Genomic DNA, 21,986 nt, shown 5'->3' with positions numbered 1-21,986 from the left:
CTGACCTCGGGTGCTGTTTCCGCCCAGAGTTTGCACATTCTCCCCGTGACCACGTGGGTTTCCTCCGGGTGCTCTGGTTTCCCCCTCCCACATCCCAAAGCCAGTACCCGGTGTCAGGATCGGAACTCAGGCATCTGTCGCTGCGAGTCAGTAGCTCTACCAGCCGCGCCACTGCTGAACAATCTTTAGAAGGGTGGCACGGTGGCGCAGGGGTAGAGTTGCTGCCTTACAGCACCAGAGACCAGGGTTCGATCCTCACCACATTCTCCCTTTGACTGCATTGGTTTTCCCCGGGTGCTCCGGCTTCCTCCCACACTCCAAAGACTCCAGATGCAGGTTTGTAGCTTAATTGGCTTCGATAAAGATAGTAAATTGTCCTTGGTGTGTCGGATAGTGTTTGTGTACGGGGATCACTGGTCGGCTGAATATCTAAACTAAACTAAACTAAAAGGGTTATTTGGTGTTGCCACAAACATCGTGGGTTAACTGGCCTCTGTAGATTGCCGCTTCTGTGTAGGGAGTGGGTATAAAATTGGGATAACATATAACTAATGTGAATGGGTGATCGATGATCGGCATTGACTTGGTGGGCCGAAAAGCCTGTTTCCAAGATGCAACTTTCAACCAATTCCTTTTGAATGACATACTCCAACACAACAAGGTTTAGTTAGGAAGTTTGCAGATTATACTAAATTGGGTGGCATTGTAGACAGTGAAGATGGTTATCTAAAATTAAAGCAGGATTTTGATCAGCTGGGCAAGTGTGCTGAGGAATGGCCTGTGGATTTTAATTCAGATCTGTGCGAGGTTTTGCATTTTTGGAAGTCACACCAGGGCAGGGGCTTCACAGTGAACGGCAGGGCTCTGGGGGACGTTGTAGAGCAGAAGGACCTAGGGGTACAGGGCACAGCACAAGAGTTGCTACCTCACAGTGCCAGGGACCCGGGCTCGATCCTGGCGAGAGGTTCCGCCATTTTTTAAATTTCAGAATCCCGTCGTCTGCAGAAATTTGCTTCTGTTGCCATAAGCAGTTTTCTTTAATCTCTCGTATGTTGTGACAGACTCTGTGTGAGGGAACGGACACTGCGGACATGTTAAGCAGCCGCATTTAATCGAGCTTGGCTGCTTGTGTCAAAACTTTCGGGACGATCTCGGATATGAACGTAACAGAAAATGAGCTCTGAGCAGCAGAGGAGCAATTGAAGGAGAAAGATGAGAAAGCAGATGGCTGCACTTTTGTAACTTAATCAAAACATTGTGAATAGTTGCCTGGCTGTCTTAAATCATGTGGGAGAGTAACAGCTGATCTGTATTACAGAAGATTAACTCCCAGTGCTAAGACCACGTACGGGCTTGGATTATTTAAATACAGTGTGTTGCGATGCAAGCAGTCAGGACAATTACTGCCATTAGTTGCGAATGACTGATCTATAACTGCGACGCATGGCGACCGCAAGCTGCCGGCTTGGTGAAGACGGATTTCCCCAGCATCAAAAGACGTTTTCACGGGCGCCAAATCAAAATCGACAATAAACTGGTCAACCGCGGAGTCTGCTTCACAACTGCACACATCTCCGAGCGACGGCTTTCTGTCCAAAAGTGTCTCGCTGGTTGTCAGCTGACAATTCCCAGCTGGCAACAGCAGGGAAAGCACCCATGTATCTTTTTATTTGCAGAAACCAGGTCCAGATGCTCTCTCGCTCCCGCGACTTGCCAACTTCTGTATCTACAGCTGACTTGAATATACTTAACAAATAGCTGCAATTTACGCAGGCTTCCAAGGCACATTTTAGTCACTTTTTATTAGCGTCTCTCGTGCCCTGCTCCCCCCCCCCCCCCCCCCCCTTCCCTCTCTCCTTCCACAGCTGGAGTGGGAAGAAGTAGGAACCTTGTTCGGATTACAAGCACTGCCTACGACAATTACATGCGTGCCGCACTATTAGAAGGTTAATGCTATGATTAAAGAGGTTTCCTGTCTCACAGGTTGGTGGAGACCCAGATTACAGCCATTGAGCTGCGCAGCAAGGAAACAGGCCCTTCAGCCCACCTTGCCCACGCTGACCGAGTCGACACAATAGGCTAAGCGTGCAGGAAGGAACTGCAGATACTAGTTTACACCAAAGATGAGACTCAAAATGCTGGAGTGACTCAACGAGGTTCGATCCCGTTTGCCTGCATTTGGCCCAACCCCTGCATATTTCTTGAAGGACATCTTCTAAAATTAAAATAACCTGCGCTTTTGGTTAATGGCCTCTCTTCCCGGGACCTCTGGCAACGATGCCGTACCCTCGAGGTCGGCCCCGGGCAACAAAGTTTGAATGTGCCCGGGCGAGGAGAGGGATGACGGTCCGCGGGACGACCGGAATGGAGGCGACGGCAGCTACGGGCCTTGGTGGCCAGCTGCAGCCGGGACCGGGACATGCGCGCCAAAACCTGGCGACTCTTGCATATAGACTCTGTGGGCTGTTTCCTCACGTATATGCAAATGGCTATCCTACTTACGTGTCATCTGTATGCAAAGATAATCTTGCTGTACCTCGATACAGGTGATAATAAAGAGGCCATTGACCATTGGACCATTGGGGTCGGGAAGGGAAAATTGAAAGTGAATGTGCATGCGTTTACTCCGTGAAAGCCTGGGCAACATGTGTTGTTCCACTGGCCTGTTGACTGAGAGACCATTCCGATGTAAGTTTCGAGAGTTGCAGCGTGGGGTGGAAGCGAGCAGGAGGTGCCCCCCTCATCAATGCAAAGTTCGCCAACGTTGCTTGAGGTGTAGATAGGGTAGACAGTCAGAACGTTCCCCCCCCCCCCCCACGCCTCAAGTTGGAAATCTCCAAGACTAGGAGGGCTTAGCTTTAAGGGGCTGTCCCACTGCGGCGACCTAATTGGCGAGTTAGAAGAGTTTGCCCTCGACTCATACTCGTAGCGACACGAGGTCCTATGAGGTCTTTGTAACCCTCTTTCATGCTCGAGCGTAGTCCCCGCGTACTAGAGGCCTCAGCTAGGTCACGGCGTATTTTTCAACATGCTGAAAAATGCCCGGGAGTAAAAAAATGTCGCCATGGAAAAAATCGATACTTTTTTTACTCGTAGGTTTAGCCGAAGTAGGTCGGGGTAGGTCGGTATGTTATTCGCAGGTATTCAAGGGTAGTCAAAGGTAGTCGTAGATAGTCTTCATCATAGTCGAAGGGAGGTCGAAGGAGATCGTCTTCACTCTCCACTATTCGGTGTCCATTTTTCCTGAAGCTAGTCGAAGCTAGTCTTCAACATAGTCGAAAGAGGTCTTCCACAGAGTCGAAGGAGGTCTTCAACATTTTCAAACTCTCCTAAACTCTTCTAAACTCGCCAATTAGGTTGCCGCAGTGGGACAACCCCTTTAAGGTGAGATAGTTGCAAGATTTAAAAGAAGATCGACACAAAATGCTGGAATAATTTTAGCGGGACAGGCAGCATCTCTGGGTGGAAGGAACGGGTAACGTTTTGGGTCGAGACCCTTCTTCATTTAAGAGAGAGTTAGATAGAGCTCTAGGGGCTAGTGGACTCAAGGGATATGGGGAGAAGGCAGGCACGGGTTATTGATAGGGGACGATCTACCATGATCACAATGAATGGCGGTGCTGGCTTGAAGGGCCGAATGGCCTCCTCCTGCACCTATTTTCTATGTTTCTATGTATGTTTCAGGCCACAAGGTTTAAAGCAGATGAGCGGGAGAAATTTTTTCACACAGTAACTTGCTGACGGTGGTGGTGGAGGCAGTTATGAATAGTCGTGAAGAGAACTTTAGACAGCTCCATGGATACGCAGGGAATAGAGGGATATGGATCATGTGCAGGCCGATGGGGTTGGCTTAATCTGTATTTATGTTTCACATGGACATTGTGGGCCGAAGGGCCCATTCCTGTGCTGTACTATGTCCAACCAACCTGAGAGCGGCAGACACCTTGCCCAACACCAATCTCCTGTCATCACTCACATTCTCATCTAACCAAATCTCCAGAGTCACACAGTAGACACACAGCAATGTGTGGGAAGGAACTGCAGATGCTGATTTACACCGAAGATGGACACAAAATGCTGGAGGAACACAGCAACTCTGGAGAGTAGGAATGGATGACCTTTCAGGTCGAGGCCCTTCTTCGTTCTGAAGAAGGGTCTCATAAGTGATAGGAGCAGAATTAGGCCATTCAGCCCATCAAGTCTACTCCGCCATTCAATCATGGCTGATCTATCTTTCCCTCTCAACCCCATTCTCCTGCCTTCTCACCATAACTCGTAACACCCGTATTAATCACCTATCTCTGACTTAAAAATATCCACTGACTTGAATTGACTTGGCCTCCACAGCCTTCTGTGGCAATGAATTCCACAGGTTCACCACCCTTTAACTAATTCCTCCTCATCTTCTTCCTAAATTGACACCCTTTAATTCTATGGGTATGACCTCTGGTCCCAGACTCTCCCATTATAATAATAATAATACATTTTATTTATGGGCGCCTTTCAAGAGTCTCAAGGACACCTTACAAAAATTGAGCATGTAGAGGAAAAACATGTAAGGGGAATGAAATAAATAGTAGAGACATGACTAGTACACAAAGTAAAGACAGAATTCAATACAAAACACAGTACGAGGCAATTAATGCACAGATGAAAAGGGATGGGGACGTGGGGCTAAGGATAGGCAGAGGTGAAGAGATGGGTCTTGAGGCGGGACTGGAAGATGGTGAGGGACACGGAATTGCGGATCAGTTGGGGGAGGGAGTTCCAGAACCTGGGAGCTGCCCTGGAGAAGGCTCTGTCCCCAAAACTGCGGAGGTTGGACTTGTGGATGGAGAGGAGACCGGCTGATGTGGATCTGAGGGACCGTGAGGGTTGGTAGGGGGAGAGGAGGTCAGTGAGATATGGGGGGGTCAGATGGTGGAGGGCTTTGTAGGTGAGGACCAGGATTTTGTAGGTGATCCGGTGGGAGATGGGAAGCCAGTGAAGTTTTTTGAGGACTGGAGTGATGTGATGCCAGGATTTGGTGTGGGTGATGAGTCGGGCGGCTGCGTTCTGGACCAGTTGGAGTCGGTTGATGTAGGTGGAGCTGATGCCAAGGAGAAGTGAGTTGCAATAGTCCAGTCGGGAGGAGATGAAGGCATGGATGAGTCTTTCAGCAGCAGGCGGTGTGAGAGAGGGTCTGAGTTTGGCGATGTTGCGGTGATGAAAGAAGGAGGTTTTAATGACATGGCGGATGTGAGGCTCAAGGGAGAGGGTGGAATCAAAGATCACGCCAAGGTTGCGGGCCTGGGGAGATGGGGAGACAGTGGCGCCGTCGATGGTGAGAGTGGGGTTATTGATTTTGCTGAGTGTGGCTTTGGAGCCTATGAGGAAGAATTCTGTCTTATCGCTGTTGAGTTTGAGGAAATTATGTTGCATCCAGGTTTTTATAGCTGACAAACAGGAATTGATATGGGAGAGGGGGGGGGGGGGGGGTTGTGGGGGGATTTGGTGCCAAGGTAAATCTGGGTGTCATCAGCGTAACAGTGGAAGTCCAGATTGAAGTGGCGGAGTATCTGACCAAGGGGGAGGATGTAGATGATGACGAGGAGGGGGCCGAGTACGGAGCCTTGGGGAACGTAGATGATGAAGAGGAGGGGGCCGAGTACGGAGCCTTGGGGAATGCCTTGAGTGACTGCGGCTGTAGCAGAGGTGTGGTTGTGGAGAGAGATGAAGTGGGATCTGTTGGAAAGGTAGGAACGGAGCCATTAGTGGAACAATCCTGTCCACATCCATTCTATCCAGGCCTTTCACTATTTTGGTCCTAGACTCCCCCACCAGTGGAAACATCCTCCCCACATCCACTCTATCCAGGCCTTTCACTATTCGGTAAGTTTCAATGAGGTCCCCGCTCATCGACCTGAAGCATCACCCATTCCTTCTCTCCAGAGATGCTGCCTGTCCCGCTGAGTTACTCCAGCGTTTTGTGTCTGTGGTTACATAAAGTACTGAGGTTGGTCATTGGTCAGTAGAAACAAGGAACGTCAGATGTTACAAAGGATGGTACTGTGGGAAGCCATTTCACATCACAAGCTTTGTTTAGTTTGATTAGTACGGGTGTCAGGGGTTATATGGAGAATGGGGTTGGGAGGTAGAGATAGATCAGCCATGACTGAATGGCGGAGTAGACTTGATGGGCCAAATGGCCTAATTCTGCCCCTATCACCTATGACCTTATGATCCACCACGTACACACGAGGGCCAATTTACAGAGGGCCAATTAACCTACAAACCCGCACGTCTTTGGGGTGTGGGAGGAAACTGGAGCACCCGGAGGAAACCCACGCAGTCACAGGGAGAACGTGCAAACTCCACACACAGACACTTGTCACTTATGGACATATGAAAAAAGCTCCCCTCAAGTCACCCAACATGCAACTGGTACTAAGCGGCAAGACTCTCCCTTGACTGCCGGAAGCTGCTGCTCTCGTCTGCACTGCTTGTAGATGGCAGTATGGCGCCAACCCTTCAAAGGCAATTAAGGAACTCCCCTGCCGGTAATGTTCACGTCTCCAGAGCCCGCGCTTAAAATATATTGCAGAAGCATGAGTGACGATGCAACACCCTTTATTGTTAGGTCGTTGGCTTCCAGCAATCTTGCCTTCTCTCTGGTAGCTTGTTGCCCAATCGACATTTCCCGAATCTCGCTGGCCACATCGGTAAGCAGCCCGCTGTCTATTCTTTCACTTTTGTGAAGTGAATGGCTAAAAAGCTCACATTAAAATCCCAATCTCCAGAGGGTCTGGGTAATTTAGTTTAGTTTAGAGATACAGCACGGAAACAGACCCTTCGGCCAACCGAAGCCGCGCCGACCAGCGACCCCCGCACACTGACACTGTCCTACACACACTAGAGACAATTTACAATTTTTACCGAAGCCAATTAACCTACAGAGCTTGCACGACTTTGGAGCGTGGGAGGAAACCGGAGCTCCCGGAGAAAACCAACGCGGGTCACGGGGAGAACGTGCAAACTCCGTACAGACAGCATCCGCAGTCGGGATCGAACCTGGGTCTCAGGCGCTGTGAGGCAGCAACTCTACCGCTGCGCCACTATGCAGTCGATGCATTATTGACGTAGATCACTAACACAATGACATCTCAGTATAGAAGGCAGTTGTAGAATGTCAGGGCAGTAGTCGGCATTGCTACACACTTCTCTCTGCTTTTAAATAAATGTTACAGTATTTTAAAAAAACGCTCAATATTGCAAGAACAGCAGCAGCAAAATGTGTTGCTGGCTGAAGCGGGCTTTAACAAAGTCCCCTATCCACGCTGGAAATAACAATGTCATTTGGTGCAAGGCATGAACAAATTCAATTAACAAGTCCAAACTTAGGCAATATCTTCCCTCCAATATGTAAACACAGTTAACGTTGGCTCTTTCCGGATTCCGTTTGCTTCTGAAGCCTTTTGTGTTAAAAATAGCACGCCCCAGTCTAAATCAGATGTTAAAATTTCATTAACTGGGATCGAGTGGGGAGGAGTTGTGAATGCCGGGGACTGTGCTTGGCTCTATTCGTCAAAAAAAAGGAGGTTATTGTCTCAGGAAACACAAGCAAGCAGCAATAAAATGAACAAGAGCTTCCGCCGAGAATGAATCACACCACTCGGTGCCCACACATTTGCGCACTGACCTTTTCCATCCTGCAGTTGTTGAGTCCAAGAGTGTTAATGACTGCAACCTTCCCGTCGAGTGCCTGCTGCTCTCTGCGGAGCTGTTCCTTCATCTGCCGGGCCTCCTGGATGGCTTTGGCCATGGCCTCGTGGTCGTTCAGGTAGCCCGAGGATGTGATGGAGGAGAGGATGTCTGGGGAGGGAGAGAAAGACCAGCTAACTCAGGTGCGGCAACAAGAAGATCACACTCAACATAGAACGCCGAACATGCACAGGAACGGGCCCTTCGGCCCTGCAACGTCCGTGCCTGACGGACGTGGCACCAGGTTAAACTAATCCCCCTTGTAATAACAAGGAACAGTTTACAGGTAAAGGGCCTGTCTCACTTGGGCGTCATTTGGCGCGTCACGCAGGTGGCGCGCGAGGATTTTGAACATCCCAAAATCCTGGGGGGCCGCGTGCTCACCGCCCGTCACCGCCTACGTCACCACGCGCGCGTCTTGCGTCGTGACGCGTAAATGATCTCGCATAAATGACGCGCAAATAACGCCAAAGTGGGACAGGCCCTTTAGTTTATTGTCACGTGTACCGAGGTACAGTGGAAAGTTATTGTTGCCCGCTATCCAGTCAGCAGAAAGACAATACAACTGTCGGCTTCGGCAGCCGCGGGCTCCAACCAGGAAGCGGCCGTTCCAAGTGGCCCAGCCGCCGTAAGGACTCTCCCGACGCCGGGGCAAGACCACCCGGTGAGAACGGCCAGGGACATCGGGCCTCCGTAGAGGCAATTGCGGTGGCCTCAATAGGCCTGACTTTGGGGTGAACATGGGGTGGGGACTGGACATTGTGCCTTCCTCCACAGTGCTATCCACTGCGGGGGGATGATTTTTTTTGTCTATTTGTAGTCTTGTAGGTCTGTGTCCAAGATGGCTGCCGTGAAGAGAGAGTGGACGCTGGCACGAATTGGTTGCCGCTGCTCTCTCTTCACACTGTGTTTTTGATTTTCTGTTTTTGGATTGAATCCTGTTTTTAATTTGTGTCTCTGTGATGTCTTTATTACTTGTTATATTCCGATTATATGTTATTCCGATATACTATGTAAGGTGTCCTTGAGATGTTTGAAAGGCGCCCATTAAATAAAATTTATTATTATTATTATTAATACATGATTACAATCAAGCCATTCACAGTGTATAGACACAGGATAAGGGAATAATGTTTAGTGCAAGGTAAAGCCAGCAATGTCCGATCAAGGATAGTCCGAGGGTCACCAAAGAGGTAGATAGTAGTTCAGCACTGCTCTCTAATTGTGATAGGATGATTTAGATGCCTGATAGAGGCTGGGAAGAAACTGTCCGTGAACAGTAGTGGGAGAGTATAGGGACAGCCTCAGCATAAAAGGGCGTACCTTTTGAAAGGAGATGAGCAGTAATATTTTTCGCTAGTAGGTGGTGAATCTGTGGAATTCATTGCCACCGATGGCGGTGAGGGCCAAGTTATTGGGTATTTTAAAAGCAGAGATTGACAGATTCGCGATTAGTAAGGGTGTCAAAGGTTACGGGGAGGAGGTAGGAGAATGGGAAAGATAGATCAGCCATGTTTGAATGAAGGAATAGACTTGACGTTCCGAAAAGTCCAATTCTGCTCCTATGATGTATGAACTGCGGACGGTGGTTTATACCAAAGACGGACACAAAATGTGGAGTAACTCAGTGGGTCAGGAAGCATCTCTGGACTTTTCAGATCAGGACCCTTCTTCAGACTTAATCTCCTCTGCCTGCGCTTGATCCCTATCCATCCAATCCATGCATATCCAGGTGTATCTAAAAGCCTCTTAAATGTCACTATCATATCTGCCTCCACCACCAGGCCTGGCAGACCATTGGAAATTTTGCAAAACTCATTCCAAGAGTCCACTTTTATAAAGAAAATCTCTGGGTTCCCTAAATCTAGAAACAGAGTTACCCACATTTTATAGACATTAGATAAAGAAGTAGACCAGTTTGGCCTGCAAATCTACACCCACCATCCAATGTAATCATGGTTGTTATACCATAATATATTGTTGGTCGGCGTGGACTGGGTGGGCCGAAGAGCATGTTTCCATGTAGACACAGGGAACTGCAGATGCTGGTTTATACAAAAGGATACAAAGTGTGCTGGAGTAACTCAGCAGGCGAGGCGGCATCCCTGGAGAACACGGATAGATGACGTTTCAGGTGGGGTCTGAAGAAGGGTCCCAACTTGAGATGTCACCTATTCATGTTCTCGGGTGATGCTGCCTGATCTGCTGAACTACTCTAGCACTTTGCGACCCGTTTCCGTGCTGAATCTGCCAATTCAATTTGCTGATGTGGTAAGGACACAAGGAACTGTAGATGCTGTGAACTGCGATGAACACAACTTGGGAACAATAGTCTATGCAACACATTGATCTTATAGAAGTGTATAAAATCATGAGAGGAACAGAATCTCTTGCCCAGAGTAAGGGAAATTGAGAACCAGAGGGCATAGGTATAAGGTGAAGGGAGAAAGATTTCATAGGACCCTTTTCACTCAAAGGGTGGTGGGTGTATGGAACGAGCTGCTGGAGGAGGTAGTTGATGCAGGGACTATCACAGTGTTTAAGAAGCAATTGGCAGGTGCATGGATAGCACAGCTTTAGAGGGATATGGGCCAAAGGCAGGCAGATGGGGCAAGTGTAGATGGGGCATGTTGGTGGGTGTGGATCTTCTTGTGTGGTTCTTCTTGTTGCTGAGACCTACTAGTCCAGGCAAAATCCTCCTAATTCTTCACTATACACTTTCCAGCTTGCCAACTGGAATATGCAGCACGGTGGCATAGTGTTAGAGTTGCTGCCTTACAGCACTTGCAGCACCAGAGACCCAGGTTCGATCCCGACTACGGGTGCTATCTGTACGGGGTTTGTACATTCTCCCCGTGACCTGCGTGGGTTTTTTCTGAGATCTTCAGTTTCTACCCACACTCCAAAGATGTACAGGTTTGTAGGTTAATTGGCTTGGTATAAGTGTAAAATATTGGCCCTGGTGTATGTAGGATAGTGTTAATGTGCGGGGATCGCTGGTCGGTGTAGATTTGGTGGACCAAAGGACCTTGTTCTTGGTTTCTTGGTCCTCCAAAATATTCCAAATGGTCAAGTTGGGTTGAAGGGCCTGTTTGCATGCTGTATCACTCTATGACAATGACATTTCTATCGCATCCATTACTCTCTCAGTGTGTGTACATGTGCCTACACAGCTGATATTAACTGGTTGTACAGTAACCAACCCTCAACCCTTCGATCGCAACAAAAGCTGTTCACTGTACCCTTGGTGCACACCATAGAGTGATACAGTGTGGAAACAGGCCCTTCAGCCCATCTTGCCCACACGCGGCCAACATGCCCCAGACACAATAGTCCCACCCGCCCGCATTTGGCCCATATCCCTCCAAACCTATCCCAAACCATGTAACTGTTTCTTAAACGTTGGGAAAGTCCCTGCCTCAACTACCTCCTCTGGCAGCTCGTTCCACACACCCATCACTCTCTGTGTGAAAAAGATACCCCTCAGATTCTTATTAAATCTTTTTCCATTCACCTTAAATCTATGTCCTCTGGTCCTCGATTCCCCAACTCTGGGCAAAGGACTCTGTGCATCTACCCTCTCATGATTTTATACACCTCTATAAGATCACCCCTCATCCTCCTATGCTCCAAGGAATGAGAGTCTCAGCCTACCCCACTTCTTCCTATTGCTGAGACCTACTAGTCCACGCAAAATCCTCGTAATTCTTCACTATACACTTTCCAGCTTGCCAACTGGAATATGCAGCACGGTGGCATAGTGTTAGAGTTGCTGCCTTACAGCACTTGCAGCACCAGAAACCCAGGTTCGATCCCGACTACGGGTGCTGTCTGTACGGGGTTTGTACGTTCTCCCCGTGACCTGCGTGGGTTTTTTCTGAGATCTTCAGTTTCTACCCACACTCCAAAGATGTACAGGTTTGTAGGTTAATTGGCTTGGTATAAGTGTAAAAAATCGGCCCTGGTGTATGTAGGATAGTGTTAATGTGCGGGGATCGCTGGTCGGTGTGGATTTGGTGGACCTAAGGACCCGTTTCCACGCTGTATCTCTAAACTAAACTAAACATAAAATGCTCAGACTACTCAACAGGTTGAAAAAGAAGCAACACTTCAGCTTTAACAGAAAGTAATTGACCTGCAGTCTTAACTCTCTCCCTCTATCCACAGTTGCTGCCCGGCTCACCAGAAACCTCGCGCATCCCTGTTATTTATTGCGGATTTCTCGCGGCTGCAGGTTTTTAGGCCTCTCTCGTTCACTTTCCAATAAGGTGTTAAATGACGATGAAGTACAAAGATCTTTCCTCTCCTGGCCCAGTAGCCATTAGCTACTCAGTCCTACACACACTGAAACAATCCATTCATAGAGTCATACAGCAGGAAAACTCATCCATGCCGAACAAGATGCCCCTTCTAATCTGGATTTGGTCCATATCCCTCTAAACCTTCACTATCCATGCACCTGCCCACACACCTCAAAGGAACTTGGAATTTGAGAGTCTTTTATTATTTCAGGACATCTTATGCCGCTTCAAAGCACTTTCCAAATGATGTAGAGAAAGGGACAGACAATTTTGCATCCAGCAAAGTGTCACAAATGGCTATGTGATTATCTATATGTTTGTTTCTTCAGACTTTAGATTTTAGAGAAACAGCGTGGAAACAGGCACTTCGGGCCCACCGAGCCTGCGCCGACCAGCGATACTCGCACACTAACATTATCCTGCAAAACTTACAAATGTTACTGAAGCCAATTAAACTACAAACCTGTATGTCTTTGGAGTGTGGGAGGGAACCGGAGCACCCAGGGGAAACCCAGGCGGTCACGGGGAGAACGTGCAAACTCTGCACGGACAGCACCCGTTGTCAGTCTCCAGGTCTGTAAGGCAGTGACTCTACCGCTGCGCCACCGTGCCACCATGACGTTTTCTCTGCAGTTTGTTGGGGGATAAACGTTGGGCAACGAATGGGGAGAAACAAAATGGCTTCCTTTTCTTCGTTCTTTATGTCCACCTAATTGGGTTTTCAGGGCTTCATTCTGTCCGCCAGCACCACAAACAATGAGGCACAGTCCCTCTTTAATACCACACTGCGAGCAGCAGCCGGAAACGCAGGCTCAGCTCTCCGCACTGGGGCTTGAACTCACAACCTTTTGATCGGCCCGGCCAACAGTGGAGATTCCTGACCTTTTCAAAATTCCAACAAAGCCCGATGAATGAACAGACCAACCGTTCACCCCTCGCTGCCGTGGAAATTACGTTTATAAAAATGCAGCTTTGGACAAGTCCGTGCAGTTTAGTTTAGAGATGCAGCGTGGAAACAGGCCCTTCGGCCCGCCGAGTCCGTGCCGGCCATCGACCGCCAATGTTCTCGCTAGTTCTTCGTTATCCCACTTTCTCATCCACTCCCCTCACACGAGGGACAATTGTAGAAACAAGGAACTGCAGATGCTGATTTACACCAAAAAAAGTCTCTATGTGCTGAAGTAACTCAACGGAGTTAGAACAGAGACGAGGAAACACTTTTTCTCACAGAGAGTGGTGAGTCTGTGGAATTCTCTGCATCAGAGGACGGTGGTGGCAGGTTCTCTGAATGCTTTCAAGAGAGAGCTAGATAGGGCTCTTAAAAATAGCGGAGTCAGGGGATATGGGGAGAAGGCAGGAACGGGGTACTGATTGGGGATGATCAGCCATGATCACATTGAATGGCGGTGCTGGCTCGAAGAGCCGAATGGCCTACTCCTGCACCTATTGTCTATTGTCTATTGGGTTAGGCAGCATCCCTGGAGAATGTGGATAGGTGACATTTCATCCTTTGAAGTCTGAAGAAGAGTCCCAACCCACAATGTCACCCATCCATGTTCTCCAGAGATGTTGGCCTGACCCTCTGAGTTACTCCAGCACTCTGTGAAACGTCACCCATCCATGTTCTCCAGAGATGCTGCCTGACCCGCTGAGTTACTCCAGCACTCTGTGAAACGTCACCCATCCATGTTCTCCAGAGATGCTGCCTGACCCGCTGAGTTACTCCAGCACTTTGTGGGTTCTAGTTCCATATTATTCCACTTAGTACGCACATTCACTCCCTACACACTAGGGGGGCAATTTACTGAGACCAATTAACCTACAAACCTCTAAGTCTTTGGTATGTAGGAGGAAACCAGTTTACCCAGAGGAAACCCACATGGTCACAGGGAGAACATGCAAACTCCACACATAGACAGCCCTAACCCCCTCTAATTATGTGACAGCTGCCTGTAAAAATACCAACAGCCCCTACACTGTTAAGAAGGAGGAATTTGATGTTCTTAACCTGCACTGCAGCATTTTAATCTGTCTCTGCAAAATGCAGAACTTGTGGGAAAAGGACTGCAATGAGTTCCAAGGAACACTAATCATCTGCATTCTTTCACCTTTATCCTGCATGCCTCCATGCAAGTTTTTACAAGTAGAAGAAAAAGTTAACAAAACAAAAGTAAATAGCAGCTGCAGTAACACCACAAGAAAAGAATTGACTTGGATTTATTGCCCAACATGCCACCTCACGTCCCACCATTATTAAAGTTAATACCAGGTATTAGTTTAGTTTAAGGTAGACACACAATGCTGGAGTAACTCAGCGGGACAGGCAGCATCTCTGGAGAGAAGGAATGGGTGACGTTTCGGGTCGAGACCCTTCTTCAGTTTAGTATTGTTTAGAGATACAGCGTGGAAACAGGCCCTTCGGCCCACCGAGACCGCACCGACCAGCGATCCCCACACATGAACACTATCCCAGTCTATGGGCAATTTGTACATTTATACCCAGCCAATTAACCTGCAAGCACATACGTCTTTGGAGTGTGGGAGGCAACCGAAATTTTCTGAGGAAAATCCACGCAGGTCACCAGGAGAATAATAATAATAATAATAATAATGGATGGGATTTATATAGCGCCTTTCTAATACTCAAGGCGCTTTACATCGCATTATTCATTCACTCCTCAGTCACACTTGGTGGTGGTAAGCTACTTCTGTAGCCACAGCTGCCCTGGGGCAGACTGACGGAAGCGTGGCTGCCAATCTGCGCCTACGGCCCCTCCGACCACCACCAATCACTCACACACATTCACACACATTCACACACAGGCAAAGGTGGGTGAAGTGTCTTGCCCAAGGACACAACGACAGTATGCACTCCAAGCGGGATTCGAACCGGCTACCTTCCGGTCGCCAGCTGAACACTTAGCCCATTGTGCCATCTGTACAAACGCCATACAGACAAGCGGCAGTAACTAGGATGGAACCCGGGTCACTGGCGCTGTCAGCGCTGTAAGGCAGCAACTCTACCGCTGCACCACCGTGCCGCCCTGTTAGGATGTTAAAAGGCAAGGCAAGTTCACCATGCGTGGAACTTGCTCCGAGCACAGTGTGCTGTTAAGTAATTGATTGATTGATTGAGTGAAACAGCATAGAAACAGGCCCGACCATCGATTACCTGTTCACACTTGTTCGACGTTTATCCCACTTTCTCATCCAATCTCAACACACTAGAGGCAATTTTGTAAAGGCCAATTCACCTACAAACCCGCAGGTCTTTGGGATGTGGTAGGAAACCGGTGCACCCGGAGGAAACCCACAGGGAGAACGTGCAAACTCCGCACTGATAGTACTTGAGGTGAGGATCGAACCCCGATCCCTCGGCACTGTGAGGCAGCAGCTCTACCCGTTGGGCCACTGCATTAGATTTACTGCTATTGGCCAGTGGTATGGCTGGCGTTCGCTACATCTGACACAGTGTTCAATTGGGGAAGATAGGAGGGTGGAAAACTGGAGGTGAAGAAGAGAGGCGAGGTGGGGAAGACTATCCGGCGCTGGTGGTGGTGCTGCAACCTCACAGCACCAAAGACCCCGGTTCAATCCTGACGACAAGTGCTGTCTCGACGGAGTTTGCACGTTCTCCCCGTGATCTGCATGGGTTTTCTCCAAGATCTTCGGTTTCCTCCCACACTCCAAAGACGTACAGGTTTGTAGGTTAATTGGCTTGGTAAATGTAAAAATTGTGGGTGTGGGATGGTGTGTATGTGCGGGGATCGCTGGTCGGCGCGGACCTGGTGGGCCGAAGGGCCTGTTTCCGCGCTGTATCTCTAAACTGAATCTAAACTAAACTAAACATATAGGTGCTAATTCCCCATTGTATTGGGGAAGGAGCGAAAGGGGAATATAAGTAGATGGAGATAAGGTGGAGAATATGCACACGCATATGTGTGGACACACATGCACTCATATGCAGAGGCACATGTGTGCCTATCTGCACACTTATGCAGACATGCGGTCACACCCAGACATGTGCGTGCACACACAGAGATATGCACAGGCACATGCGCACTCATATGCAAAACCATGTGTGCACATGTACAGCCTCTGGCTCACGCATATATGAGTGCTCACAGATATATGTGCACACACACGGACACACACGCATGCACAGACACACGCGCACACATATGCACAAACATGTGTGTGTGTGTATGCACAGACATGCACTCACACACAGATACATAACGTACGCACACACTCACATGCACACAGGCACATACACGCACACACACGGACGCACACACACACACACACACACACATGCGGGGGGGGGGAGGGATGGGACACACAGGTACGCCCAGTCTGTGCGGCTATCTGACGTACCTATAGAAGTCATCCTGCCGGGTGTGCTGCCCAGCGTGGCAGACATGAGAGGCTTGTGGTGTCCGGAGCTGGCCTTCAGGGCGGAGATAGGCGGTGAGCCCGGTGAAGCTGGCGACTTGGTGGGGTCAAACGCCTTGGGCTTGGCCGACAGGTTGAGCGGCTGTGTCACCTCATCCTGCGGAACAAAGCAGAGGGCCGTGCGGTCAGCATGGAAAGAAACAGCCGGGGCACATCACAGAAAACACAAGCATTTATCAACTGAAGTTAGACCAAAGTGACGGAGTAACTCAGCGGAGCACGCAGCATCCCTGGAGCGAAAGGATGGGTGACGTTTCGGGTCGGGACCCTTCCTCAGACTGAAAGTAGAAGGGGGTGGGGGGAATCGGAGGTGGGAAATGGGCAGAACAATTCAAGGCAGGCACCAGATGACCAAGGAAGGGTGGAGCCCGTAATGTTCAGTTTCAGTTCAGTTTAGTTTATTGTCATGTGTGTCGAGGTACAGTGAAAAGCTATCGTGTGAAATCCAGTCAGTGGAAAAGCACAGGTAGACAAAAATGCTGGAGAAACTCAGCGGGTGCAGCAGCATCTATGGAGCGAAGGAAATATGCAACGTTTCAGGCCGAAACGCTTCTTCAGACTGATGTGGAAAAAGCACATTGTTGGCTGTGGAAGAGGTGATGAGGGAACACAGGGATGCGAACTGTGGAACGAGTAGGATGACTACGGTGGGGGAGGGAGGGAGGGAATGCAACGTTTACTTGAAATTAGAGAAATCAACGTTCATGCCGCTGGGGTGCAACTGCCCAAGTGAAAGAGGAGGTGCTGTTCCTCCAATTTGTCCGTTGCCTCACTCTGACAGTGGAGGAGGCCCACTACAGGATGGTCAGTGTGGGAATGGGAAGAGGAGTTAAAGTGTTTGGCAACTGGGAAATCGAGTGGGCCAAGGCGGACAGTGAAACGATCCCCCATTCTGCGCCTGGTCACGCCAAAACATCGCCCATCCTTTTCCTCCAGAGATGCTGCCCGCCCAGCCGAGTTATGCCCCTGTCCCACTTAGGAAACCTGAACGGAAACCTCTGGAGACTTTGCGCCCCACCCAAGCTTTCCGTGCAGTTCCCGGAGGTTGCAGGTGGTTGCCGGAGGTTGCAGGTAGTGGAAGCAGGTAGGGAGACTGACAAAAACCTCCGGTAACCGCACGTAATCCTTGGGTGGGGCGCAAAGTCTCCAGAGGTTTCCATTCAGGTTTCCTAAGTGGGACAGGGGCATTACTCTTCCATATAAACCAGCACCTGCAGTGCTGACTGCACATATTTATTAACTGATGTGCCTCATGGCTTCAAAAAAAAAATCCAATAAACAAGAAGACTTCTTCATAAATACTCATTTTTGCCGCTATTCGTCCACATAATGAGAACCAAAGAAGTACATTCAGTTGTGAAAACATGCTTCATAAATTAATCAGGCCGCTGATATCATTCCGCTGATGAAATAATTGCATTAAATTAAGATGGGACCTTCACATGACAGAGCGACTCAGTTGGGGAAATCTCCTCCGGCAGTTCTGCTCACGCACTCCCGGGCTGATTAATAAGACGACAATTCATTCACTGGGGGGGGTGGATGGCTGGGGGTGGGCTGCAACTTGTCTTGCCATCCTGTTCGTACAGTCCAATGGTTTGATTTAGTTTAGTTTACGGTCACATGTACCGAGATTTATGTACCTCATCGGTGACCCTTGGACTATCCTTGATCGGACTTTGTCTGAAGAAGGGTCTCGACCAGAAACGTCACCCATTCCCTTCCTCCAGAGATGCTGCCTGTACCGCTGAGTTACTCCAGTTTTTTGTGTCCATCTTTGCTGACTTTACCTTGCACTAAACACTAGTCCCTTATCATGTATCTACACACTGTAAACGGCTCGATTGCAATCATGTTTTGTCTTTCCGCTGACTGGATAGCACGCAACAAAAGCTTTTCACTGGACCTCGGTACACGTGACAATAGACTGAACTGTGATGTACTGTACGGTCAAATGCTTTTGTTGCGTGCTAACCAGTCAGCGGAAAGACTGTACATGATCACAATCGAGCCGGGTTCAATCCTGACTACGTGTGCCATCTGTATGGAGTTTGCACGTTCTTCCTGTGACCGCGTGGGTATTCTCCGGGAGCCCCAGTTTCCCTTCCACACTCCAACGACGTGCAGGTTTGTAAGCTAATTGGCCAGTGTTAAATTGTAATTCGTCCCTAATGTGAAGGATCTTGCTTGTGTGCGGGGATCGCTGGTCGGCGCGGACTCAGTGGGCTGAAGGGCCTGTTTCCACGCTGTATCTCTCTAAACTAAACTTCTGCGTTGAAGTAGCAGACTTGATGTTTCCGCATGACGGCACACTCGTGCTGACAAATCTTTTAAGTTGTGTGAAAAACTTCCAGCTATCCGAGGCCACAAATGGTGCTCATCATTTACAGTTTGCATTCTGTTTTAGAACAAAAAGACCCATTAATGCAGCAATCCATCGTAGATTAACCGAGCTATTTGGGCTCAAAATAGCAGTAACCCCATGACTAGTGTTATGGAGGACAAGCCAAGTGTGATTGCCTTACAGTTCCCGGCAACGGGGTCATGTGCTGGATTTGACATCTTTCAGAGCAGCAACTCAGACAGACGATCCTTCCGCAAAGATGCCTCTCCGCACACGCTCTCCATGTGGGTCGGAGGGGGGCAACCACTAGGCGGATCGATCTGTGGACTCTCTAGTCCAAAGTACACAAATATGAGAGGAATAGATTGGGTAAACGCCCAGTCTCTTGCCCAGAGTAGGGGAATCGAGAACCAGAGGACATAGGTTCAAGGTGAGGGGGTGAAGATTTAATAGGAACCTGAGGTGTAACTTTTTCACACAGAGGGTGGTGGGTGTATGGAACGGAGCTGCCAGAGGAGGTAGTTGAGGCTGGGGCTATTGCAATGTCTAAAAAGCATTTCGGCAGGTACATGGATAGGACAGCTTTAGAGGGATATGGCCTAAACGCAGGCAGGTGGGACGGTGTGGGCTCTTGTCTGAAGAAGGGTCTCGATCCAAAATGTCACCTATTTCTTTCCTCCAGAGATGCTGCCTGACCCGCTGAGTTATGCCCCTGTCCCACTTAGTCGATTTTTTAGGCAACTACAGGTGACTAGGCTGTCACCACATGGTCGCCAGGGTGTCACCTGTAGGGTCTCCTCAGTCGCCCAAGTAGCGTTTTTCTGGTCGCCACTGGATTTGTGAAATGTTCAACAATGTTCGGCAACAGTTGGCTTGACGCCAATGAGCCTACTGCGCGTCACTGCCTACGCCACAACGCCTCACCACGCGCCATGCGTGAGTGATGCACGCCACGCGCACGTCGTGACGCGTAAATGACACGCAAATAACACCCAAGTGCGACAGGCCCTTTATACCAAGCTAATTAACTTGCAAACTTCTACGTCTTTGGAGTGCGGGAGGAAACCGAAGATCTCAGAGAAAACCTACACAGGTGATGGGGAGAAGGTACAAACTGCGTGCAGACAGCACCCATAGTCGGGATCGAACCTGGGTCTCTGATGGTGTAAGTGCTGTGAAGCAACAACTCTACCACTGCGCCACCGTGCGGCGTAATCTCCGTGTGAAATGCGAGGTGTCTGCGTATCCCTTCAATAGTACTGGACTGTCGTTTGGAAGTCGGTGTGCTTTGGAAGATGGTCACAGTACCTTGCCCTTGGGCGGAGGCGTGTTCCTTCCTTTCTCCGCCTGGACGTTGTTGGGTGATAGCGCGCTGCTTAGACTGGACTGCGACATGCTGTGCAACTTGGCTCCTGGAGACACTTGCATCGCTGCAAGTTGTGCCGCGTACAGCTGCTGTAAAGGAAGCAATGCATGCCACTTAGAAACACACACGTTCCATCCCGTTCGCATAATCTTGCACAACTTTTCAACAGCCACGAGTCACACTATCTTTCAACCCACTTTATCGGACTTCAAAGTTAAACCTTGCACTAAATCTTGTACTTTTTTGAGTTTAGTTTCGAGATGCAGCACGAAAATAGGCCTTTCGGCCCACCGAGTCCGCGCCGACCAGTGATCCCCGCGCATTAACTCAAGCCGACACACACTAGGGACAATTCTGCAGTTAGACCAAGCAAGTTAACCTGTACGCCTTTGGAGTGTGGGAGGAAACCGAAGATCTCGAAGAAAACCCACGCCGGTCACGGGGAGAACGTACAAACTCCGCACAGACAGCACCCGTAGTCGGGATCGAACCAGGGTCTCTGGCGCTGTGAGGCAGTAACTCTAACGCTGCACCACCGTGCCGCCCACGCCATCACAGTTGCAGAATTGTGCTTAACTTTTCAAGAGTCCAACTATCTTTAATCGGACTTAATTGGACATCAATGGAGGACACGCCACTGAGAACATAATGGTACTTTATTATCCCATGTGTCATGTCAGAGTGTAATTCGTTGTTTTGTATTCCGTACACACAATACTCATAGATAACACTAAATCTCAATAAATTACAAACCCCAATATTAATGTAACAAAGCTGGGTCCCTAGTGCAACCAAGACAGTAGTTCATGGTATATTTGGTGTTTGTAGTGGTCAAGAGCTTGTGGTTGTTGGGAAGTAGCTGCTCCTGAACCTGGACTAGTGACGATGGGGCATCTTAGTCAGCATGGGCAATGAGGCTGAAGGGCCAGTTTTCATGCTGTGTAACTCTATGACCGTACTTTGCACTCGGCTTTCCAATCCGGTTTAGCACAACCTACTTATAGTTCAGAGATACAATCTGTAAACAAGCCCATCGGCCCACTGTGTCAGTGCCGACCAGCAATCACCCAAACACTGGTTCTATATAACGCACTGTAGACTATTTACTGAAGCCAATTAACCTACACACCCACACTTATTTGGGTTATGGGAGGAAAGCCGGAGCATCCGGAGGAAGACCATTCAGATTCCACACAAAGAACGGCAGGGTCGGGATTGAACCCGGGTCTCTGGAGCTGTGAGGCGTAAGCCTACACCACCTAGCATTCCTTGGCAGTCTCCCATCCAAGTACTAACCAGGCCTGAGCCTACTTAGCTTGTGAGATCAAACGGGATCAGGGCATCTTCAGGCTAGAGTGGGCAAAGACTGGTGATCCCACGACTCTGGGCTGCGTTGTTCACTGTTCAGACAGCTGCATGGAAATAATGGTCACATTTGGCATGTGGTTGCAAATGAGGAAACGCTTTTGCTAACCTCACTCTTTAAACTGAGGAAGCAAATATTGGCCACCCTTTCTTCATTGCTGCCTATTCTTTTGCTGTGCAAGACCGTCTATATTTAAACATGATTTAACAAAGACCAACGTTGTTTTATTTTCTGCCTGGCTTTTTGTTTCAGCTCCATCGGTAATATCAGTCCGCTGGGAACTTGGGCAGTGGCGCAGTGGCGCAGCGGGTAGAGCTGCTGCCTCACAGGGTGTGCGTGAGACCCGGGTTCGATCCTGACCTGGAGTGCTGTCGGTGTGTGGAGTTTGCCCATTCTCCCTACGACCGTGTGGGT

At 49.1% G+C, this 21,986-nt stretch overlaps 1 protein-coding gene and 1 pseudogene across 7 annotated transcripts in view; both read right to left on the bottom strand.

The window, feature by feature from the left end:
- sox5 (SRY-box transcription factor 5) overlaps positions 1-21,986 on the bottom strand; it is a 382,969-nt gene that overhangs the window by 52,686 nt on the left and 308,297 nt on the right. For 6 of the 7 annotated variants that reach the window (XM_033039457.1, XM_033039455.1, XM_033039456.1 and 3 more), the window contains 3 exons: positions 20,149-20,295; positions 16,419-16,593; positions 7,679-7,851 (listed from right to left, as the gene is read on the bottom strand). In XM_033039457.1, the coding sequence (XP_032895348.1) occupies positions 7,679-7,851; positions 16,419-16,593; positions 20,149-20,295 (495 nt within the window). The remainder of the gene's footprint in view (positions 1-7,678; positions 7,852-16,418; positions 16,594-20,148; positions 20,296-21,986) is intronic. The other variant, XM_033039461.1, reaches the window with a different exon arrangement.
- LOC116985412 lies at positions 21,454-21,573 on the bottom strand (annotated as a pseudogene).

This window comes from Amblyraja radiata, chromosome 21, assembly GCF_010909765.2.
Source record: "Amblyraja radiata isolate CabotCenter1 chromosome 21, sAmbRad1.1.pri, whole genome shotgun sequence".
Lineage (NCBI taxonomy): Eukaryota > Metazoa > Chordata > Chondrichthyes > Rajiformes > Rajidae > Amblyraja > Amblyraja radiata.
Note: the sequence above shows the minus strand (reverse complement) of the source record. Positions and strands in the feature narration are given on the sequence as shown.